General features: G+C 37.6%; 1 protein-coding gene across 4 annotated transcripts in view; it reads right to left on the bottom strand.

Moving 5' to 3' along the window:
* Window positions 1–257: 257 nt before the first annotated feature.
* The window catches only part of BAZ1A (bromodomain adjacent to zinc finger domain 1A), a 90,952-nt gene continuing 71,315 nt past the window's right edge, over window positions 258–19,894 (bottom strand). For all 4 annotated transcript variants that reach the window (XM_057306381.1, XM_026513587.4, XM_026513584.4 and 1 more), the window contains 10 exons: window positions 17,879–18,475; window positions 16,087–16,250; window positions 15,220–15,374; window positions 14,137–14,285; window positions 8,183–8,430; window positions 7,864–8,090; window positions 5,830–6,299; window positions 3,393–3,535; window positions 1,694–1,781; window positions 258–1,246 (listed from right to left, as the gene is read on the bottom strand). In XM_057306381.1, the coding sequence (XP_057162364.1) occupies window positions 1,050–1,246; window positions 1,694–1,781; window positions 3,393–3,535; window positions 5,830–6,299; window positions 7,864–8,090; window positions 8,183–8,430; window positions 14,137–14,285; window positions 15,220–15,374; window positions 16,087–16,250; window positions 17,879–18,475 (2,438 nt within the window). In that variant the 3' untranslated portion in view covers window positions 258–1,049. The remainder of the gene's footprint in view (window positions 1,247–1,693; window positions 1,782–3,392; window positions 3,536–5,829; window positions 6,300–7,863; window positions 8,091–8,182; window positions 8,431–14,136; window positions 14,286–15,219; window positions 15,375–16,086; window positions 16,251–17,878; window positions 18,476–19,894) is intronic.

Raw genomic sequence — 19,894 nt, forward strand, 5'->3', positions numbered from 1 at the left:
TTAACAATTTCTGAGTGGTGTTCTTTAACCAGGTAGTCATATTCCAAACTTTCTTTCTTCCCTTTACTGGGAATCCTCGTCACAGACTGTTACTGTTCCTAATGGGAGGCATCTCACTCCTCCAAGGGTTTGGGCCGAAAAAGATGCAAATCACTGCCATAGAGACTCAGGTGCAAGAACGCATTAGTTCCCATGGCCAGTACGCATCACATGTAATAGTTCAACTCTGATTTGTAAAAACTCCAGATTCAGAATACTTGAAAAACATGTATCATTTTATTTGTACACTTAAAAAGTTGTACATAGAAACTTGTAATACAGTTCTATAAAACTGAAAGAACTGTCAGGGAAAAGGGAGGGTATTACCTTTTATTGATTGATCATTAAGGAAGTTAGAGAAATAAAACAAAAACACAGTAAAATGTTTAAAAAATTAAAGAACATTTTCCAGGTACAAATTTTATAAATACAAAACAAATTCACAAATTATTTTGAATGCTAAATAAATATCTAGTTAATAAACTCAGACTTAATACCTCCAGCCAGCACTGGTACAGCACTTCAAGGATATAAAATTGGATTCATTCATGTGTAGTGTTGAAAGAATGTGTTCATTAAACAATTCTTAGACATACATACTTTTCTAAGCTGTGCTGTAACAGACTTATCTGTATACAGATAAATCTTCCTTAACACCACTGCTAAAAAAGAAATCAATGACAAAATAAATCACAGGTGAAAAAATGTTTTCAAAGATATTGGGACACATGAATGATCTCAAAATGTACAAAAACCTCTGTAAACCAGTACTGTATCCAATACATCTATCAAACTTATTAGATACTGAACAAAACTGTAGCAAAGGAAATCTTTCCTACATTCTCCTGAGTGCTTAATATTAAAATTGAGAATATAGTGCAGGCCACACTTCAGTGCGGTTGATCAGCTGTTATCGCTTTATATATACATGTCTGCTTTAGAGCATGATTTAATGTCCCATTTTCATGAACAATCTGTTTTCCTCAAATATATCCTTTAGAAGGACAAAATTAGATTCGTGACTTTTTTGCAGCTGGCGGTGTGCTGACTTGATCCACATTCCCAGGCGTGACATGGAGTCCAAGTTTTTGAGCCTGGATATGAAAAAACGCTTGAAGCCTAGTTCCAGCTTTTGCTTCACTTGTGTTACGAGGGTTGTACTCAAAGCAGTTCGAAAACATTAACTCAATATCATCGATAAATTCCGCTAGGAAGAAAAAACCAAATGAGATTAGAATAAAAGTACATAAATTATACACACAATTTTTTTTGTTTACGTGATATCTGGAAACGTCGTTAAGAAAATGGAAGCCCCCTTTTTTCTTTAGAAATTGAAGCCTCGGAAACAAGGTAGCAGGTCCAAAGCTTCAAACTGTTTAACCACAGATGCTGTAACATTGTTCGACTGAAACTATGTGATGACGTAATTAGGAATGTTACATAATTACGCAGAACTTCTGCTAGGATCAGACTCTACGAAATATCTAACTCATTCAAATCCCTATCCATCTTTCATCTACACAGACCAGCATTTTAGACCTCTTGGGATGCCATCTACACAATCACATTAATATCCATCATTTAAATCACAAGGAAAACAGCCGTTACCTCTTTAAACACAAATAATTATCAGGAAAAAACATAAATTACTTACATGCTAATTTATATTCACATTTGTTCACTTTTTCACGGATTATATTTAAGGCAATGGGCTTTTTGATGATGTCATAATAGTCTGGGACCTGTAAAATAATTCAAATATATCTCTCCTATAGAAAATTTATCAGAGATAAGTGGTCAAATATGTGAAGGTTCTGCACTTAAAAGCAACTGAATATTAATCTCCGAATACTATTATTCCATTAAAACCGCTTAATATGTTTCAGTCGCTATAATGTTGTAGAAGCTTATTTGATACCATAAAAAATGACAACTTATTGTGAAAAGAAAAAGCTTATGATTTTGCTTGTGTGCTGTGTCTCTGTTTCTCTTCAAAGAGATACATGTATGTATCTATAAAGTTATTTAATGAGCATTATTGCATTTGTAATAAATAATAAAATGTATGTAACAAAACTTAGTTCAGCACAAAAACTACTCAGGAAAAATGACTTAGAGTCAAATGGAGATTTAATTTTTATGGGTGTTATTCAATGGTAATTAATCCTTCACATTCTTGCTCTAGAAATCTCAAAGGAGAATTTGGAAGGTGTCACGTTTGCATTCAGAAATCTTCACCTAACACACCTGACACGTGAAACCCTTTATAATCTACTTGTGCCTCTCTAACACACCCACCGTTCCATTCAAACTACCCATCATTTCCCATATTCTCACTTCTGGGTCTTTAACTTTTCATGCCCTTTTCATGAAATGTCCTTATTCTATTTCGCACTGTTGAAATTCCACCTATCTTTAATGACCACACAGTTCTTCCATTAAAAACTTTCACATTCCTGCTATTCTCTCCCTCTGAAATGCTCAAATCAATTTCCTTTTCTTCTCTACTTCTGGAAGTCCATTAGAAGAACTCCTATTACAGCGCTGTAACACTGTCCTATCTGCTGTGGCACATCAGTCTGCCCCACATATACAGATAACTCCAGCGCCATCTCAAATGCCTTAGTTTTAGGCCCTCTCTGTTTTCCAAGAGTACCTATCTTTCACATTAGTGTTCTCCTGCAGTAGTCTCTGGACCAGCCCCATCAGCATCATTCCAGACCTAGTGAATCAAGAACTCTGGGGTGTGGGGGCCTGGGTGGCTCAGTCGGTTAAGCGTTTGCCTTCGGCTCAGGTCACGATCCCAGGGTTCTGGGATTGAGCCCTGTGACAGGCTCCCTGCTTGGTGGGAAGCCTGTGTCTTCCTCTCCCACTCCCCCTGCTTGTGTTCCCTCTCTTGCCGTGTCTCTCTCTCTCTCTCTGTCAAATAAATAAATAAATAAAATCTTAAAAAAAACAAAACAAAACTCTGGGGCGAGGCCCAGTTACCCGTGTTTTAACAAGCCCGCCCAGGTGAGTCTGGTGTATGCTGAAGTTTGAGAACAGCTGTTTCACATAACAGAAATACCAGTAATAGCACACAGTTGATATACTCATACTCATTACACAGAATAAACACACTGAAGCTATTTCAACCCACTGTCATCATTCATGAGAATCAGTCATAGGATTGGAAGGGACTGGGGAGAGAATGCGCTCTAATGCCCTTTTTTTCAGTGTGGAAGCTAACTTTCCAAGTGTTTAAAAAACAAAGTATATAGTGACTAACGGGTGTTCTGACTTTCTTCAAGTTGCCATGCAGACTAAATCAGATAATATACGTGAATACATTTTATCAAGTTTAATAATATTACCTGGATTTTAGAAACAAGTTTCAAAAAAGGCCAGCTGTCATCATGCCGTACCAGTTCCACCACAAGCTGTTCAAAAGCAGACAGCTCGTGAACTCCTCCTTGTCGGCCCGAACTCCTTCGATTCAGAGTCACAGGAGAGGATTCTAAACAAAGAGTTAATTTCAGGTGATGACAAAGCAAAATATTTGATCACTACAAGCTAAATGGGTATATAAATACAACCTAATTCAAACAGAAAATTGACATTCTATATATATTGAAATAAATTAACTTATATTCTGAAACATGAAAATCTGGACCAAATATTCACTCTTTCTTTTGTTTTAAAAAAGTTTATTTTTATTATTTTTTATGATTATTAATTTTTAAAAAATGTATTTATTTAAGTGATCTCTACATCCAACGTGGGGGCTTGAACTCACGACCTCAAGATAAAGAGTCACATGGTCTTCTGACGGAGCGAGCCAGGCACCCCAAAGATTTTATTTTTAAGTAATCTTTACATCCAATGTGGGGCTCAAACTTACAACCCCAAGATCAAGAGTTGAATGATCCAGCAACTGAGGCAGCCAGGTGCCCCCACTATTTACTTTTTGATCATAAAATTTCCAAATTAATTAAACATTCATTGGGAACATGTTGTAAAAGCACTGTAATATAAAAGAAAATTCCTAGAACACAAAGTTTATAGATTATTTTTTAGCCCATTTTATTAAAAATAATTTTTCAACTATAATAAAAAGAAAGCAAGCAATTCTCCAGAATATCCTGAAACACATCCTTAGGAAAGCAACCTCTTCAGATCTAGCAAGTAGGCCACTTCATAAATTACCTTGCATAATAGAAATGTAATGCTCAACAACGAAATAAAAGATTATCTTAAAGATAATATTCCTATTTATTTGAGGGGGAGAGAGAGAGAGGGAGTAAAGGGAGCAAGTAGGGGGGAGGAGCAGAGGGAGAGGGACAAGCAGACTCCATGCTGTGTTTGGAGCCCGAGGTGAGGCTCGATCCCATGACCCTGGGATCACGACCTGAGCCAAAATCAAGAGTCAGTTGCTCAACTGACTGAGCCACCCAGGTGCCCCTCTTATCTTAATTTTATATGGAGACTTTCTTAAAGCAAAATGCTTTCTCATAAAACCTAATGTATATATAATGAAATCTGAAGTATATGAATTAGTATAAAAGGGTAGCATAGTTCATATTATGAATTCAGATGTTTAAATTCTCTTAAATGTAAATGCATACATTTCCCCCTTTGTTTGTCATTGGAACCAGGTTAGTAATTTTATACACCAGTTTAATTTTTTTTTTCCTTAGCAGAGTTTTTTAGAATACAAACGTTTTAGGTATACTATGTTTCCAAATAGCTTAAAGTTCAGAATTGGAGAACAGCAAAACAGATAGATAAGGGGACAGGAAAAGCTAAATTAGATCTTGGTGCCAAGTTACCTGATACAACACCCTCCTACCACCCCAACAATCTGGTGACTGCATACACAGACTAACTGTCTTCCATTCTTTCACCAATGAACTACTTAATCCTGTCATGTATTTGAATAATGCAATACAACCGAACTATAGTTTTCAAGGAACAGTATCATTTTCTATGTCTAACTTCAGTTTTTGGAACTATCAAAGTTTTATTACTACTGACATTAAAGGAAAAATATAACAGAATTGAGGAAATGAATAAAGAGATTATTATTTGGATAAAGATGACTATAAACAACAATTATCAGAATTAAAAAGATAGCCAGTGATCACTCCCTAGTAATATTACTCCATTTCTCCCCTGCCCCCAAATTTAGTATGTCAGATGGGAAACTTCCCAAATAACCCAATGTAGCTTGTCTAGGTGATGATGAGCATGTGTATTTTATTTTATTTTATTTTTTAAATATTTTATTTATTTATTCGACAGAGAGAGAGACAGCCAGCGAGAGAGGGAACACAAGCAGGGGGAGTGGGAGAGGAACAAGAGGCTCCCAGTGGAGGAGCCTGATGTGGGGCTCGATCCCATAACGCCGGGATCACGCCCTGAGCCAAAGGCAGACGCTTAACCGCGGTGCCACCCAGGCGCCCCGAGTATGTGTATTTTAAAGGAGGAAAGGGTAGAAGAGAATGCAATGTGTTATAATGTGTTCTACTGGCACTACTGAAATGTTGGCCAAATCTCCGCATTAGAAACAGCACACTGCGAATTTCTCACAATTACCCTGCTACACTACTAGAAAAATACTCATCATATAATTTACCTTATTCCCCAAATAGCTGCCCCTTCGATGAATATTATGCTTCAGGCCAGGTTGCTCCCTAGTCACTCTGTCTTATGGCAGCCTTTAGGAGATGATGCAAAATATCTCAACACCCAACCTTCCCAAATTATTCCATTTTCTTAGGTAAGAATAACTTAAATTAGACTTCTTCATACCTGTAGATTGTCTTTTCCTTCCTCTTCTCTTGGACTCACTATCTTGGAGAGAAAGTTTTGGAGTAACATTTAGTGATCTTGACTTCTCACTTGACTTTGTGGCAAGGACTCTGAAGTTAGGGAGGTTGGGACTATTTTCTGGTGTATTATTAGCACTTTTCCTGCCTCTGCGTTTTCTACGAGGACTAAGGAGTTCCACAAATACATCTGCTTGCAGTGGGCCGTAACTCTGGCGAGTAGAACGGCCGGTAATTCTTAAAGATTTCGTTTCTGTCGGAGGAGCAGACTTTATCTTTCTAAGGCTTCGACCAGTGGTTTTAGAGGAGACAGCTGTTTTGGGTGTACCCTGCTGACTCCTTGAAGCGTATCTTCCAGGATCCTGTCGTTGGCCACGGCTTGAGAAAGAAGAGCTAAGTCTCCCTCTTGTTTTAATTGGCAATCTAACTTGCGGTCTTCCTCGTTTTGGTGGGCTGTAAATATTGTTAGAAAACATAATTATTGTACAAAGAAATGATGCATGTAAGATTATTTCTATTCCCCTTGTTCTATTATTCGGCCAATGAGTTCTACGTACATTTCTTTGGTGTCCTTATGCTGCAAGAGACCAATACTTTTCATTACCATTGATGCTGAGGTAACCTACAGATTTGGTCAAAGTGGGCCCTAAACCTGTGGTTTCTGAATACCATGCTAAGAATCTCTTTGCCATCTTCTGATTCTTACTGTAAAATACAAAACCAGGTTCAACCTTTTAGTAAACTCTACCCCCCAACATGGGGCTAGAACTCACGACCCTGAGATCACGAGTTACACGCTCCACTGACTGAGCCAGCCAGGTGCCCCGAGGTTCGATCTTTTAATTGCCTTTAAGTGGTAGACAAGGATGAGACAACCCCATTAAGCCTCTTTTTATCCATCTCCCCACATATCTGGACTTCCAGTTTACCTAAAATATTTCCAAGAATTTTCCAAATTCTTTATCATTTTTATGTTTAACTCAAATACTGCCCTTATAATCTACAGGGACAACGGCTTCTGCTAGCTGAGCTGGTAAAAACTAGCGACTTGCTTACCACACATGGGGTGGCTTGCTCTGTCCTCCGCAGATGGGCCTTTCTGTACTTCGTCAGTTCAAAGCTGCCCTTTCTTTATATCCACTTCCCTGATTCCACATGAATGGGGTTCAAATGTTAAAAAGGTGGGGAGGTCTCAGGGACAAATAAGGGGAGAATGCTCTAGTGCTGCCACAGCAGGAATAATGCAATTAAAAGGTCAAACCTCCGGGCGCCTGGCTGGCTCAGACAGTGGAGCGTGTAACTTGTGATCTCAGGGTCGTCAGTTCTAGCCCCGTGTTGGGGGTGGAGTTTACTAAAAGGCTGAACCTGGTTTTGTATTTTACAGTAAGAATCAGAAGATGGCAAAGAGATTCTTAGCATGGAATTCAGAAACCACAGGTTTAGGGCCTACTTTGACTGAGGTTACCTCAGGTTACCCGTTCATTAGGCCTGGGTGACACAGCTTGCGAAGTTGCAGAACACCTGGTTACATGGTAGTATAGCAGTTGTTTCTGGGTGCTAATGTGGAAGGAGTGTAACAATACCACGTGCTTCCTGGCATCTCCCTCTCTGTAGATGCCAAGATCATCAATATTTGAGTCTAACTCCTTGAAAAAGCAAGAGGGGCACTGGGAAGCTGCATTCACCTTTAGCTCGTGAATATTCTCTGGAACGCTTATTTGCTGCTTTAGGAATAAAATTAAGTAAAATCAAACTTAACGGGGGTCTGAATTGGTACTCCTGTCCAAATGTGAACTCGTATTTGACTTTGTGATCTGGCTAAACTCACGTAGGTACTACACTCCCTCAGGAATAACTTCGAATGCTTATAATACTAAAGCAAGGATAACTTCAGGCCACTATATTACACACCAGTTTTTTAAAATTTATGGATCCCAATCATTCCATTGGTATTCTAGTAGTCAAAGACTGTCCAGTTACGACACAAGCTCCCATGTTATTGCATGTTAGGACTCACCTGACGTCCTCCTCTTCTTGGGAGTCGTCTTCATCTTGTTCCAGCTCATACTCCTCCTCCTCACTTTGACCCTCTTCGTCGTCATCATCAACGTCATCATCCTCACCTTCCATACTGTCTTCCATGTCTTCATCACTTTCCAAGGATGGTCTTTGTCTAGAAGAGAGTCTTCTAGAACGTTGCTTTGGCCGACACTCTGGACAAAACCAGTCTCCCTCAGGCACAGTCTGACAAATCACAGAAATGATCATTAATCATCTGTCACTCAAAACCTCGATCGCTCCATTCAAATCTAAGAAGTACAAGAGGGAAAAACTACCTTGAGCTTTGGTCGAACACAGTAGGTATGATGACCCCGATCACAGCCATCGCAAAGTACCATGTTTTCAGCATCGCCCTTCTTTCGGCATATCTTGCAACGAGCATTCAGTATAGATTTAGACCATATCACACTACGATCCAAGGTGGAGAGATGAAGAAAGACTTGGGATAGACTAGCAGAAGCAAGGAGAGACTCTCTCCAACGGTCCAGGACTGTTTTGTAAGAACGCCCACTGTCACTGGCATCTTAAATGAAAAGGTAAAGTGATTTAAGTTTCTAGGCAACCCTTAGGTATCTCCTAGAACTATTTTTTTGGTATTTTAAACGGGTTAGATTTTAAAGTTCTTCTAAAACTTAACAAAAAGATCGCGTTGATATTAAAAACAAAAACCTCATGTTAAAGAAGGTATTTGCTGAGCCACATCTTGTTTGTGACATAAGGAATTCCTTAAATCCGGAAATCAAAAGCTTTCAGATTCCAATAGTTAAAAAGAGAAAAATAACTTAGGCAATGTGTTCTCAATCTAGTCTTTCTTATCAGTTCTTGACCTGACTTAGAGAACGAGCTAAATATTATTACAAGTCAGTTACTATCCATTTGAATCAAGAACATTGCTTCCTCTTTTCGGATAAAAGACAGACTGCTCTCTAAGTTAAATATCAATCATATATGAGGTTTCTTTCAGGGCTGATGAAAATTTTCTGAAATTAGATAGTGGTGAATGGCTGTACAACTGTGACTATACTAAAACCCACTGAATTATACACTTTTTAAAAAGATGAATTTTATGTATGTGAATCATATCTCAATAAAGCTATTAAAATATCAATTTTGTAGAAATGCCAACTGTTGTCTTCTATCTCTAAGAAAATATTTTTTAAATGAGGTAAATTAAAAAGTGCTAATACCCCACACTTCCCACAAGAACTTTCAGCACCAATATTTACATAGGAACATTTGAAACTTTTTTTCATTAATAATGTCATTCTTTTGTCTTCTGGACTAAAAAATTTATTAAGAGTCATTTGATTAGATGGCACTAACTAGCCAGTCTATCATTTTACATTGGCATGTGATTTCTCCCTTTAATTAATCTTCAATTATTACTACCACTTTAATTTTCCTGACATTATACTTAATTATGAAGGGACTACCACATAATGTCAAAATTCTACAAGTTATATAAGACTCCATATATAGTTTGTTTCTCTTATGACAAATTTCCTACTATTATCCTCAAAAAAAGTCCTCTTGGGCAGTAGCATAATGGTTAAGGGAATGCAGGCTCTGGAGTCAGTCAGCCTTGAGGTAAATACTAGCTCCCCAATGTGAGCTGGGTCAAGTTACTTAACTCCTCTGTGCCTCAGGTCCCCCAACAGTAACATGTGGATAGTATCCACCTCTGAGGGCTGTTGGGAAGATTAAGTGGCATAATATACACAAGACAAGTAAAATGCCTGTCATGGAGTGAATAATGTTACTGTTACCAATATTCCTGCATTATACTGTTCCTCTTGTGTGCAACAGTTTAGAAGATACAAAACAAGTCTCTTCTATGGTCCCTACACCTTTAAGAAATTTTTTATATAGCTGGGAGAGGGAAGATATACACAGGAGCTGAAGTCAAAAGAGCAGACCTGCCAAACACTAAGAAGTCTTGAGCTTCTGTTTGTTGGGCAGGATGAGAGAGACAGGATATGCAATCTAGGGCTCACCCAATGTGCTGAATACTTTCTGAAAAGCTAGAACTCCAATAGGCTATCCCCTCAGGCTTCAGGGTGGACAAAGGTACCATGAAAAAAGAAAGAAGTAGCCAGGAAATCTGCTTATCTGCACCTTTAAGTTGGGTGGAGAGGGAAAATAAATCTACCCCGAGAACATGTAACTACAAGCAATGTGTTAAACAGTTTAAAACCTGAAAAAACGTAAGATTTTTGAAGTGGTTCAGGTTGGTAGTGACCTCAGGTGAATGACTGAAACAAGTACAAATCTTTGCAGATTCTCTGAAGAAATTTCCATAGATCAAGTTCTGAGGAATGAGAGTTAATAGTCAAAACCCACAATGCACATGTGGAAATAAAACACTACAGGCAAGAGCCAGCAGCATCTGACCCATAAAGACTTGAAGGATTAGAATTAGACACAGAATATAAAATAACTATTTTAATACGTTTTAAGAAATAAATGTTTGAAAATACAAGTAACCAAGCAGTTTGAAAAAGCATAAGAACCTCCAAAAATAATTGAGTGATAACTCAATGGGAGAGGGAAAAAATGAATGGATCGAACGGCTCTTCAGGCAAAGCTAAAGAGAAATATTAGCGAAGTGGGAAATAAATGCAATAATACAGCCCATCTGCTTTATTTCCACCCTCTCATTTTGGGTTTTCCATTTACCATGGCTTTTTGATATGACGCTTCATGAAAAGTTCTGGCCTGAGCAGGACCTCTATGGAAGGAGGCAACAAAAATTGCTGGTTCAAAGATCTTGAAGAGATTTTTCTGGATAACTCAGAGGACATTCTTATTAGTAAGTGCAAGAGATAAGGCTGATACAGGCCAATGTGGAAGAGTGGAAGAAAAAGACAAAACTGTGAAGAGCCTTTGGAACCTTGAAAGTCAGTTTGAATGATTTTTAACTCAAAAGTTGGTGAAACATTATGGGTTTTGATCAAAGAGGGTGCTTTAAGAAAATTAAATCAATGGTAGCTTAAGGTCCAATTTTTAGCACATTACTTTTATTTTTTTTAAGATTTTATTTATTTATTCGACAGAGATAGAGACAGCCAGCGAGAGAGGGAACACAAGCAGGGGGAGTGGGAGAGGAAGAAGCAGGCTCCCAGTGGAGCAGGGAGCCAGATGTGGGGCTCGATCCCATAACGCTGGGATCACGCCCTGAGCTGAAGGCAGACGCTTAATGACTGCGCCACCCAGGAGCCCCTAGCCCATTACTTTTAAATGGATGTTGACATTTTCACATTTTATATAGTACCTAAATAAGGATAAAAAACAATGTATACAATTGATTTCATTTTTCTGTTAATTGTCTTGCTGCTTCTCCAGATTATAAAACTCTCAAGGGCAGAAATGTCTTGCTTCTCTTTTATCTTTCACCATGCTAGCACAAATAAATTCCTCAAGAAATTAGGATTAGGATTTTACTAATACGAAATAAAGGTAGAGTCAATATGATCAAATACTACACTGGGAGATCTCATATGGTTAACTGCCACTACACAGTAATCCGTGTGATCATGCTATGTAAGTTTTTCTCGGAGATAAAACAACACAAAAACTCCCACCCTATAACTCTTCCTATGCTAGTGAAAAAAAAAAAAAAAAGAAAAAAAAAAGCTGTAAATAAATACTATATGCAAAGTAAGTAAACATACCTTCCATCACCATTCATCTTTTTCACTAATAACTTAAGTATACTAAGATTCACGATGTCAACTTTTTATATACCGATTTTTAAATGTCTCATTAGCTGAGGTAGGCAGTGTAGAAGAAAAATGGGAGGAAGATGATACTGTTTTATAAGCTTGTCCCTAACCTCACTCCTTTCCAAAAAAAATTAAATTCAAGGTTTTCTGTCAAAAGCTAAATATTCAAACCAGTACTCAGCAACACAGAAAGTAAAATCATAATTCTTTAAAAAGAAAAAATTCTTTAAAAAGTTAAAAATTTACCATCTCTCACACTAGATTGATCTTCCTCTCTCTTTCTCTTGTCCTTTTTTTTTCTATCTCCCCTTTGATCTTTATTAATTTCTGTGTTACCTAATTTCAAATTGATTAAGTTAGTTTAAGGATTTTTTCATAGCTTAAGGGTGTAACCATAAGCATGACTTTATAAATGATGAAATTACCAACCTAAACAAACAATTCTCACATATCTTACCTAAAATTATTCAAATATGAATATCTTCCTCAAGTTAAAAAAAGCCTAGTTTTATTAATGTGATTAATTGCTAGAATAAAAGGGACATCCTAAGGAATGTGGAATAGAAGAATTTTTATTTCTTACTGGCTTCCTCAAGAAACTGAAGTAATCTCTGAAGCTAAACTGGGAAAATTCCTACCACAGTTAATTTGCTATGCTGAAAAATAATCAGAAGAATAGAGAATTTTAATACATATCCTATTTCAAACATTCATAAAGCGGAATCCCCATTTCTCTCCCAGATTAAGGATATTCTTGATTATCTTGCTCTAAACATTTAGATTATCTTAAAACCCCTTAGGCACCTCTATCTCTTGTTGTCCCATTCAAAACAGATCCTCCAAAGGCTTAAACATAATATAAAAAGGTACAGACACCAATTATTAACTTTCTATGGGACAACAACGGTAGATGATAAGATCCGTTATAAGATCATTATAAATGATCAACATCTAAACTTTGATCAACATTTGCCACCAAAGTAAGTCGAACTTTTCTTATTTCACCTTTTTTTTTTTTTTAAAGATTTTATTTATTTATTCGACAGAGATAGAGACAGCCAGCGAGAGAGGGAACACAAGCGGGGGGAGTGGGAGAGGAAGAAGCAGGCTCATAGCAGAGGAGCCTGATGTGGGGCTCGATCCCATAACGCCGGGATCACGCCCTGAGCCGAAGGCAGACGCTAAAAGACTGAGCCACCCAGGCACCCCCAAAATATATTCACATTTTGATAGCACCATGTATTTATTAAAACTTTGTTCTTATTACTCAAACAAGGTAATATTCAAATAATTTAAAAAGGACTTTAGTTTATTCAAGTTGCTCTCAATATGAGACCAAAAAGATATGGTTTTATTTATTTATTTTTAAAGATTTTATTTGTGAGTGAGCGAGAGAGAGAGAGAGAGAGAGAGAGCATGAGTCGGGGGAGGGGCAGAGGAAGAGGGAGAAGTAGACTCTGTGCTGAGTGGGGAGCCCAATGAGGGCTTGATCCCGGGACTCTGGGATCATGACCTGAGCTGAAGGCAGATGCTTAACCGACTAAGCCACCCAGGTGCCCCAAGATATGGTTTTTAAAAACTGTTTCTTCTAGCACCCCAGTACTGAGATACAAACTAACTTGAATATGATGAATTATTAATTAACATATCAGAAAGAGCACAGGGAAGTAGAGGCAGTTATGATATGAAAATTGATTTGGAACTTGAAACATATTTTCCTAAAGACATAGTGTTTACGTTCCTAGATTAGTCCCTAAAAACATATTAATTTCATAAATTGCTAAAACACAGTCCAGATAGTATTACTTCTATCATCCTACCATAAATTATAGAGCATTTCCTCATTTATGTACCCTTTAACACTTGGTATTTCTGACTTAGTGCTTCTTACACAGTGCTCAGTTAGTTATCCAATTATTATTATTATTTAAAGAATTATTTATCCATTTTAGAGAGAGCATGAGTGGAGGGAGAGGGAGAGACGGAATCCTCAAGCAGAATCTCCCCTGGGCACGCAGCGTAAAGCAGGGCTTGATCGCATGACCCTGAGATCATGACCTAAGTTGAAATAAAGTCGGCTGCTCAACCAACTGAGCCACCCAGGGACCCCAGTGACCCACATTATTAAACCACATCCCTAATGGTGGACACTTAAGTAGCTTCTTTGGGGCTCTGTTTTAGATAATATTTACATACAATTTTTGATTATGCAGGATCTGGCTAGTCACAGGTTTTGGTAATCTTTCTTTTGATGAAACACCAAAGAAAAGATTGACAGAAATAGTTAAAAAGACAGTCATTAAGATGAATATTTAGAATAAAAAGTACTTAAGTGCTATTTTAAAAAAAATCTCACCTGAAAGAACCCATGTTTTGAAATGAAAATACAATCTCAAGTTTTTCAAATGAGCCAATTTTATTGTGTCAGCCCATAAATTTCTATTAAAGGGCAATTTCAGAATCATTTAAAATACAACTAGTATTTGGAAGTAAGAACTGGTACTTACCAAGTGGAGCTTTGAGAAAACGCCGCTCAATGCCCTGCTCTATCTGAAAAAGTGCCATTGCCAAATAATGAACCACATTGCTCACTGATTGTGGGGTACTTGCATTAGTTGAGACAGTACTTGGAGTTTCTGTTTTTATGCCCAAAAGTCTACAATGAAAACATGGAAGAGTTTATGGTACTTAAACTGTTAGGTAAAACTTGAGTGCATTCCTCCAAATGCTTACTTACACCTGTGTAAGGAATAGTTTCCTCAATCACACAGGAGATCACATAAGCCAGCAGGAAAGGGAGATAAATACATGAATCAAGAGCTAAACTAAATCCCAAATCATTTAAGGAGGTCAGAAGGGCAACTATTTGGAGGGAAAGTGGATGAGACAAGGCTTAGGGAAAAGGTTCTAGGTAGATGACCCAGTGATGGGCCTTAACGGTAAGTATCCCAGGCAGCTTACCTATCTCTCTTTTTCTCTTGCTTCAACTTTTACTGGCTGGGACACTGAAAGCTGCCTCCTACGTAGTTCCTTAGCCTCCAGTCTTATTCCCTTTGGGATAAATCTCCATACTGCTGCTAAAATGAGCATTTAAATGCGCAAACCTATTCGCTCAAAGCCTTCAGTACTACGTCTTCCCTCCCAGTATCGTATCTTCCTTTTCTTCTAAATAATAAACTCCTTAAGGGGAGTTACCCAAAAATAACTCTGAAAGTCAAAGTATCTATCTACAGATATACAGATATACATTCTGATTAATAATTCAAATAATACTTAAGCCTACCACAATTTACTAAGTTATCCTACAGAAAAAAGAAAAATGGATAGTATAAAGTTACTTTAAAACCTTAAGTTCAAAGACTTTATTTTTTTTAAACTTGAGAATTATCATTATCCTAATTCGCTGTCTTTTGGCTGCACTAGCATAACGTAGATTAAAAGAGAGCCTGAGGTTGAGGAAAATGATGTCAGTGGTTACAAGTATTAAAAGTCCTCATGATAAGATTTTAAAAAGAAACATTTACTAAAAAGAACCATACAATTGAAATGGCAGGGAAAAGCGAGTTATTTTAGAAAAATCCTTTTTGTACCTGTCTTTTACAACGACCTTTGCTTGCTCATCGATTTCCATCTCTTCTACATCTTCATTCACAGTCTTAATGATCCCATTTTCCTTGTTTTCCTCACTTAACAGCTCATACCGTCCGCTCTCTAATGCTGATCTCCAGATGTGTCGATCTGTAACCTGTAACAAAACCCAAATTTACCAACCTGGAAAAATGGCATATGTTGTTCCTAAGAAGTATGACATTCAATGTACATATGAAAAATTCATGAATATTCTAGAACAGATTGTGAATCAAAAAGGGATCTAAAAATAAGGTTACTAAGTGGCCAAAATGAAATTCATATCATTCGTAGATGGAAGCTTTAGTACCTCACTCTTATATAGGGAAGTCATAAACAGTTCTAAGATTGGTCACCTGATAGTAGCAAAAAAGTGACAGATGAGAGCAAAGGAATGAACAGAACACACATATCAAGCATGAATTACTTACAGATTTTAAAAAGGTAACAAAGAAACCAATAAACAAACCAGACTCAGCAGAGCAGGCAGGAGCTAGTCAAGGAAGAAGAAAATATCCTTACACATTTTAATATCTTGGATGAAAATACCATAAAACAGATATTTTAAAAATACTAAAAATTAGAATTAAAAAGAATTACGTTCACTAAATTCTGTTTAAGAAAGCAGATAGCCATACAGTATATTTAAGAAAGATCTCTATCCATATATAAATATTTTGATACAGGGGAACAAACTTAGTTTTCATAAAAAATATACCACTCCCAGGTATTTATTCAAAACACACATGCCTTGCCTATACCAAATAAATAAACAAATATGTCCAAAACTTTGGTAATTAGATAAACTAAAAAGGGGAACAGGTACAAACCTTGATTGCTCCTAATGTTCCTTGGTAGATTCTGTCTTCAATATCCAAAAGAAAATCTCTAAGCCTCAATTCAAGCTGTCTTTCTGCAGACATCTGAGCTGAATCATATGCAGTGGAAGATCTTCCCCGACTGTAGGTAGGTTTGCTATCAGTTTGAGGTTTGTCTGAAATAGTCATCAATACCTTTATTATGATTTTCTTACTAAAAAATATAATTTCCCCAATGTGATGGTATGATCGTGAGATAATTGATATAAAACCACTTAGTAAATCCTCAAGTGAAAAAAACAGGGGGGTGGAAATGTTTGCACACCAGGTATCTGAAAAGGAACTTGTGTCTCGAATATCTGAAGAACTCTCACAACTCAATAAAAAGGTATTCCAATAAGACAAACGGGTAATGAATGGATATGAATAGACTTTTAAGGAAGACATAAAAATAGCAATAAGACCATGAAAAGATGCTCAACATTATTAGTCATTAGGGAAATTCACATCAAAACCACAATAAAGTACCACTTCATACCTCTAAAAGGGCTAGAATCTAAAAGTCAGACAATAACAAGTGTTGCCAAGGACGTGGAAAACTTTTAACACTCATACACTATTGGCAGGAATACAGAATGGTGCAGCTGCTTTGGAAAACAGTATGACAGTTCCTCAGATGATGACACAAAATTATCACATGACCCAATAATTTCACTTTTAGGTATATACCCAAGAGACATGAAAACTTATGTTGAGACAAAAACCTGTGTACAAATGTTTACAGCAGCATGATTCATAACTGCCAAAATATGGAAACAACAGAAACATCCACCAACTAACATATGGTTAAATAAAATGTGTTATCTATCTGTCTGTATAATGGAACATCTTTTGGTTATAAAAAGGTATGAAGTACTGACATGTGCTATTTACCTGGATGCACCTTGAAAACATTAGGCTAAGTGTAAGCCAGTCACAAAAGACCATATATTATGTGATCACATTCATACAGAATGTTCAGACAAGGAAACTGACAGAGACAGAAAACACATTTGGGCTTTGTTTCTGAGGTGATAGAAATGTTCTACGATTGACTGTGTGATGGCTGCACATTTGTGAATATAATGGAAACCACTGAATTGTACACTTCAAATGAGTGAATTGTATGGTGTATGAACTAAATCCCAATAAACCTGCTAAATAAAGAATTGTGATCTACAGTTTTTAATCCTGAAGACAACTAAAGTAGTCGTGACAATATGCCCCTAAATTTAAGAGTTCTTTACCTAGAGAATATCGTTTAGTAATAACGAAAACTTATACCCCAAAACGCCTTTCTGCTTTCTCTGATCTGTTACCAATGAACCAGGCATCACATAGGAGATGTTGCCATGTGATCTGCCCTTGCTGCCCATCTCCAACGAAGTGATCACTAAGGGAACCTGTCCCTGGACCCTTAGTCAAAACCCTTAGCGACTGAACTCTCACTATCATGTTGAATGTCTAAAACTAACATTAAACTTAGTGCCCTGGGTATTGGGTCTACTGATCAGGGAATGAGATCCGGAAGAGCACGGAGCTTCGCACACTGTCATTCCTCATAATCCAAGTGGAACCCAGTGAAATCTAGAGAACCTTGTTTCTCTAACTGGTAAACATTCTCTAACTTGCAAACCGAGGGCACGGTCCAAATGAAAGAGAAGGTGTTTTAAATACAGCTGTAATAGTTTGACAAATGCTTAAACCTGAACCAGAGACTATGGGAAGAGAAAAAGAAAAGAAACAGTTTTCAGTGAAAATTTACCTGAAAAATGAAATTTCTCTTCAGAAAAATGGGCAAGCTGTGCACATATTCTGCTCTTCTCTTGCAACAAAGTTTCTTTTAAGGCACTTTCTCTATGTCCTCTAGAATTAAGAGCTTCGATAAGCTGGTCCAGCTGCTCACGAGAGCTGTAAAAGCACCACCGGTTTGGCCTACGCACTGGTTCTGGAAGCCGCACAGAAGCATCACACGGACCTCGGTCGATGCTGGAGGTAGATTCAGACATCAAAGACTCTCCAGTTTTAGCGGATACCTGAGGCTCTTGAGACTGCACACTATTCTGAAATGACGAAGGTCTAGGCAACAGCATGTCTTCGGTGAGACCGGAATAATCCTCTTCAATAAATAATCCAGGAATAGAAGGGAAAATCCAGTATCGCCTATACATGCGGTCTCGGCCCAAGGGAAAGATATTGGTACACGCTATGGCACTTTGGATTTTTTCCAAGAGCTCTTTCTCTTTCCGTTGATGTTCCTGTTTTAAAGCTTCTTCCTCATCAGCAGTAAGAGGCTCTCTTGTTACACAGTTGACCTCTTCTTGTCTTGTGAATTCTTTAAATCCATTTTGTCCCCTTTTTCCTGTAGTTTAAACATTTGATCATCACCATCATATTTTAAATTTTCATCAGAAAAATACAGAGCTATCCCAAGTTACTATGTATTATGGACCAAACTGAATGCCCCCCAAATTCATAGGCTGAAATCCTAAACCCCAATTTGACATATTTGGAGACAGGGGCCTTAAGGAAGTAATTGAGGTTAAATGAGTTCAAACAGTAATTCAGGACCGGTGTCCTTTTAAGAAGAGAAAGAGACTAGGGTGCTTACTCTCTTCACTTGTGGGCATAGAGGAAAGGCTGTGTGTGAGGACACAGCGAGAAGGTGCTACAGCAACCTGAGAGAGGCCTCACCAGAAATCAATCCTGCTGGTACCTTGATCTTGGACTTCCAGCCTCCAGAACTGTGAGAAAATACATTTCTGTTGTTTAAAGCCCCCGGTCTGTGGTATTTTATTTATTATGGCAGCCTGAACAGGCTAATACACTGTGCTGATAAGAAACCGGTGCACTTAAATACAAGGGACACACAAAAAACTGCAATCGCCATACTGGAGAGTGAGCCCGAGTCCGTTATTCTGCCACACACATTCAGTCCTTTCTGAGGCAGGAGTGAGCAAGCTAACTTTTGTAAAGGGCTAGCTGGTAAGTATTTTTAGGCTTTGTGGGCCATATGGTTTCTGTCACAGCTGCTCAACTGTGCCATTGTGGCATGGAAGCGGCCACAGAAAGTATGTAAATGAACAAGCATGACTGGGTTCAATTAAAACTATGGTCACTGAAATCTGAGTTTCATATAATTTTCATATTACAAAATATCATTCTTTTTCCTCCAACTATTAAAAAATGTAAAAATGTAAAAACCAGTTTATCTGGATTATATAAAAACAGGCAGGGTAGATTTGGCCAATGGGCTGTAGTTTACTAATCACTGATTTAAGGTAACAGAACCCCTAATGCTTAGTTGGGTACCTAGCAACTCAAAAAAAGGACATTTCCCACCAGGAAATGTTTCCCCAGGAGGTACGGCTACATGAGAAACTTCTGATCAAAGAGATGGGAATAGAAGCATTATATGTAACCTCTGGGTTGTACCTCTTTCATTTTCCTTCTTTCGACTAGCCAGAATGGAGCCACGGGGATAAATCATTTTGGAATATGAGGACGGCAGCAAAACCCTAAGGATGGCAGTACAAACAAGACAGAAAGAGCCTGGATTCCTGGTGACCTGCCTGGGCTTTTATGATGTGTTGAAGAATTAAACTTCTCCCGTTTCAATCACTGACAGATTGCTTAGAATGCTGGGGAGTTATTTCTTCTATTTCTTTTGCTTGAAAGGGTCTGTATAAGATTAGAATTATCTGCTGCTTTAAAATTTGGGAAAATTCACCTATAAAGCTGTCCAGGACTTAACAAAGTATTCGTTGTAGGAAGATTTTTT

Source organism: Ursus arctos, unplaced genomic scaffold (assembly GCF_023065955.2).
Source record: "Ursus arctos isolate Adak ecotype North America unplaced genomic scaffold, UrsArc2.0 scaffold_37, whole genome shotgun sequence".
Taxonomy (NCBI): Eukaryota; Metazoa; Chordata; class Mammalia; order Carnivora; family Ursidae; genus Ursus; species Ursus arctos.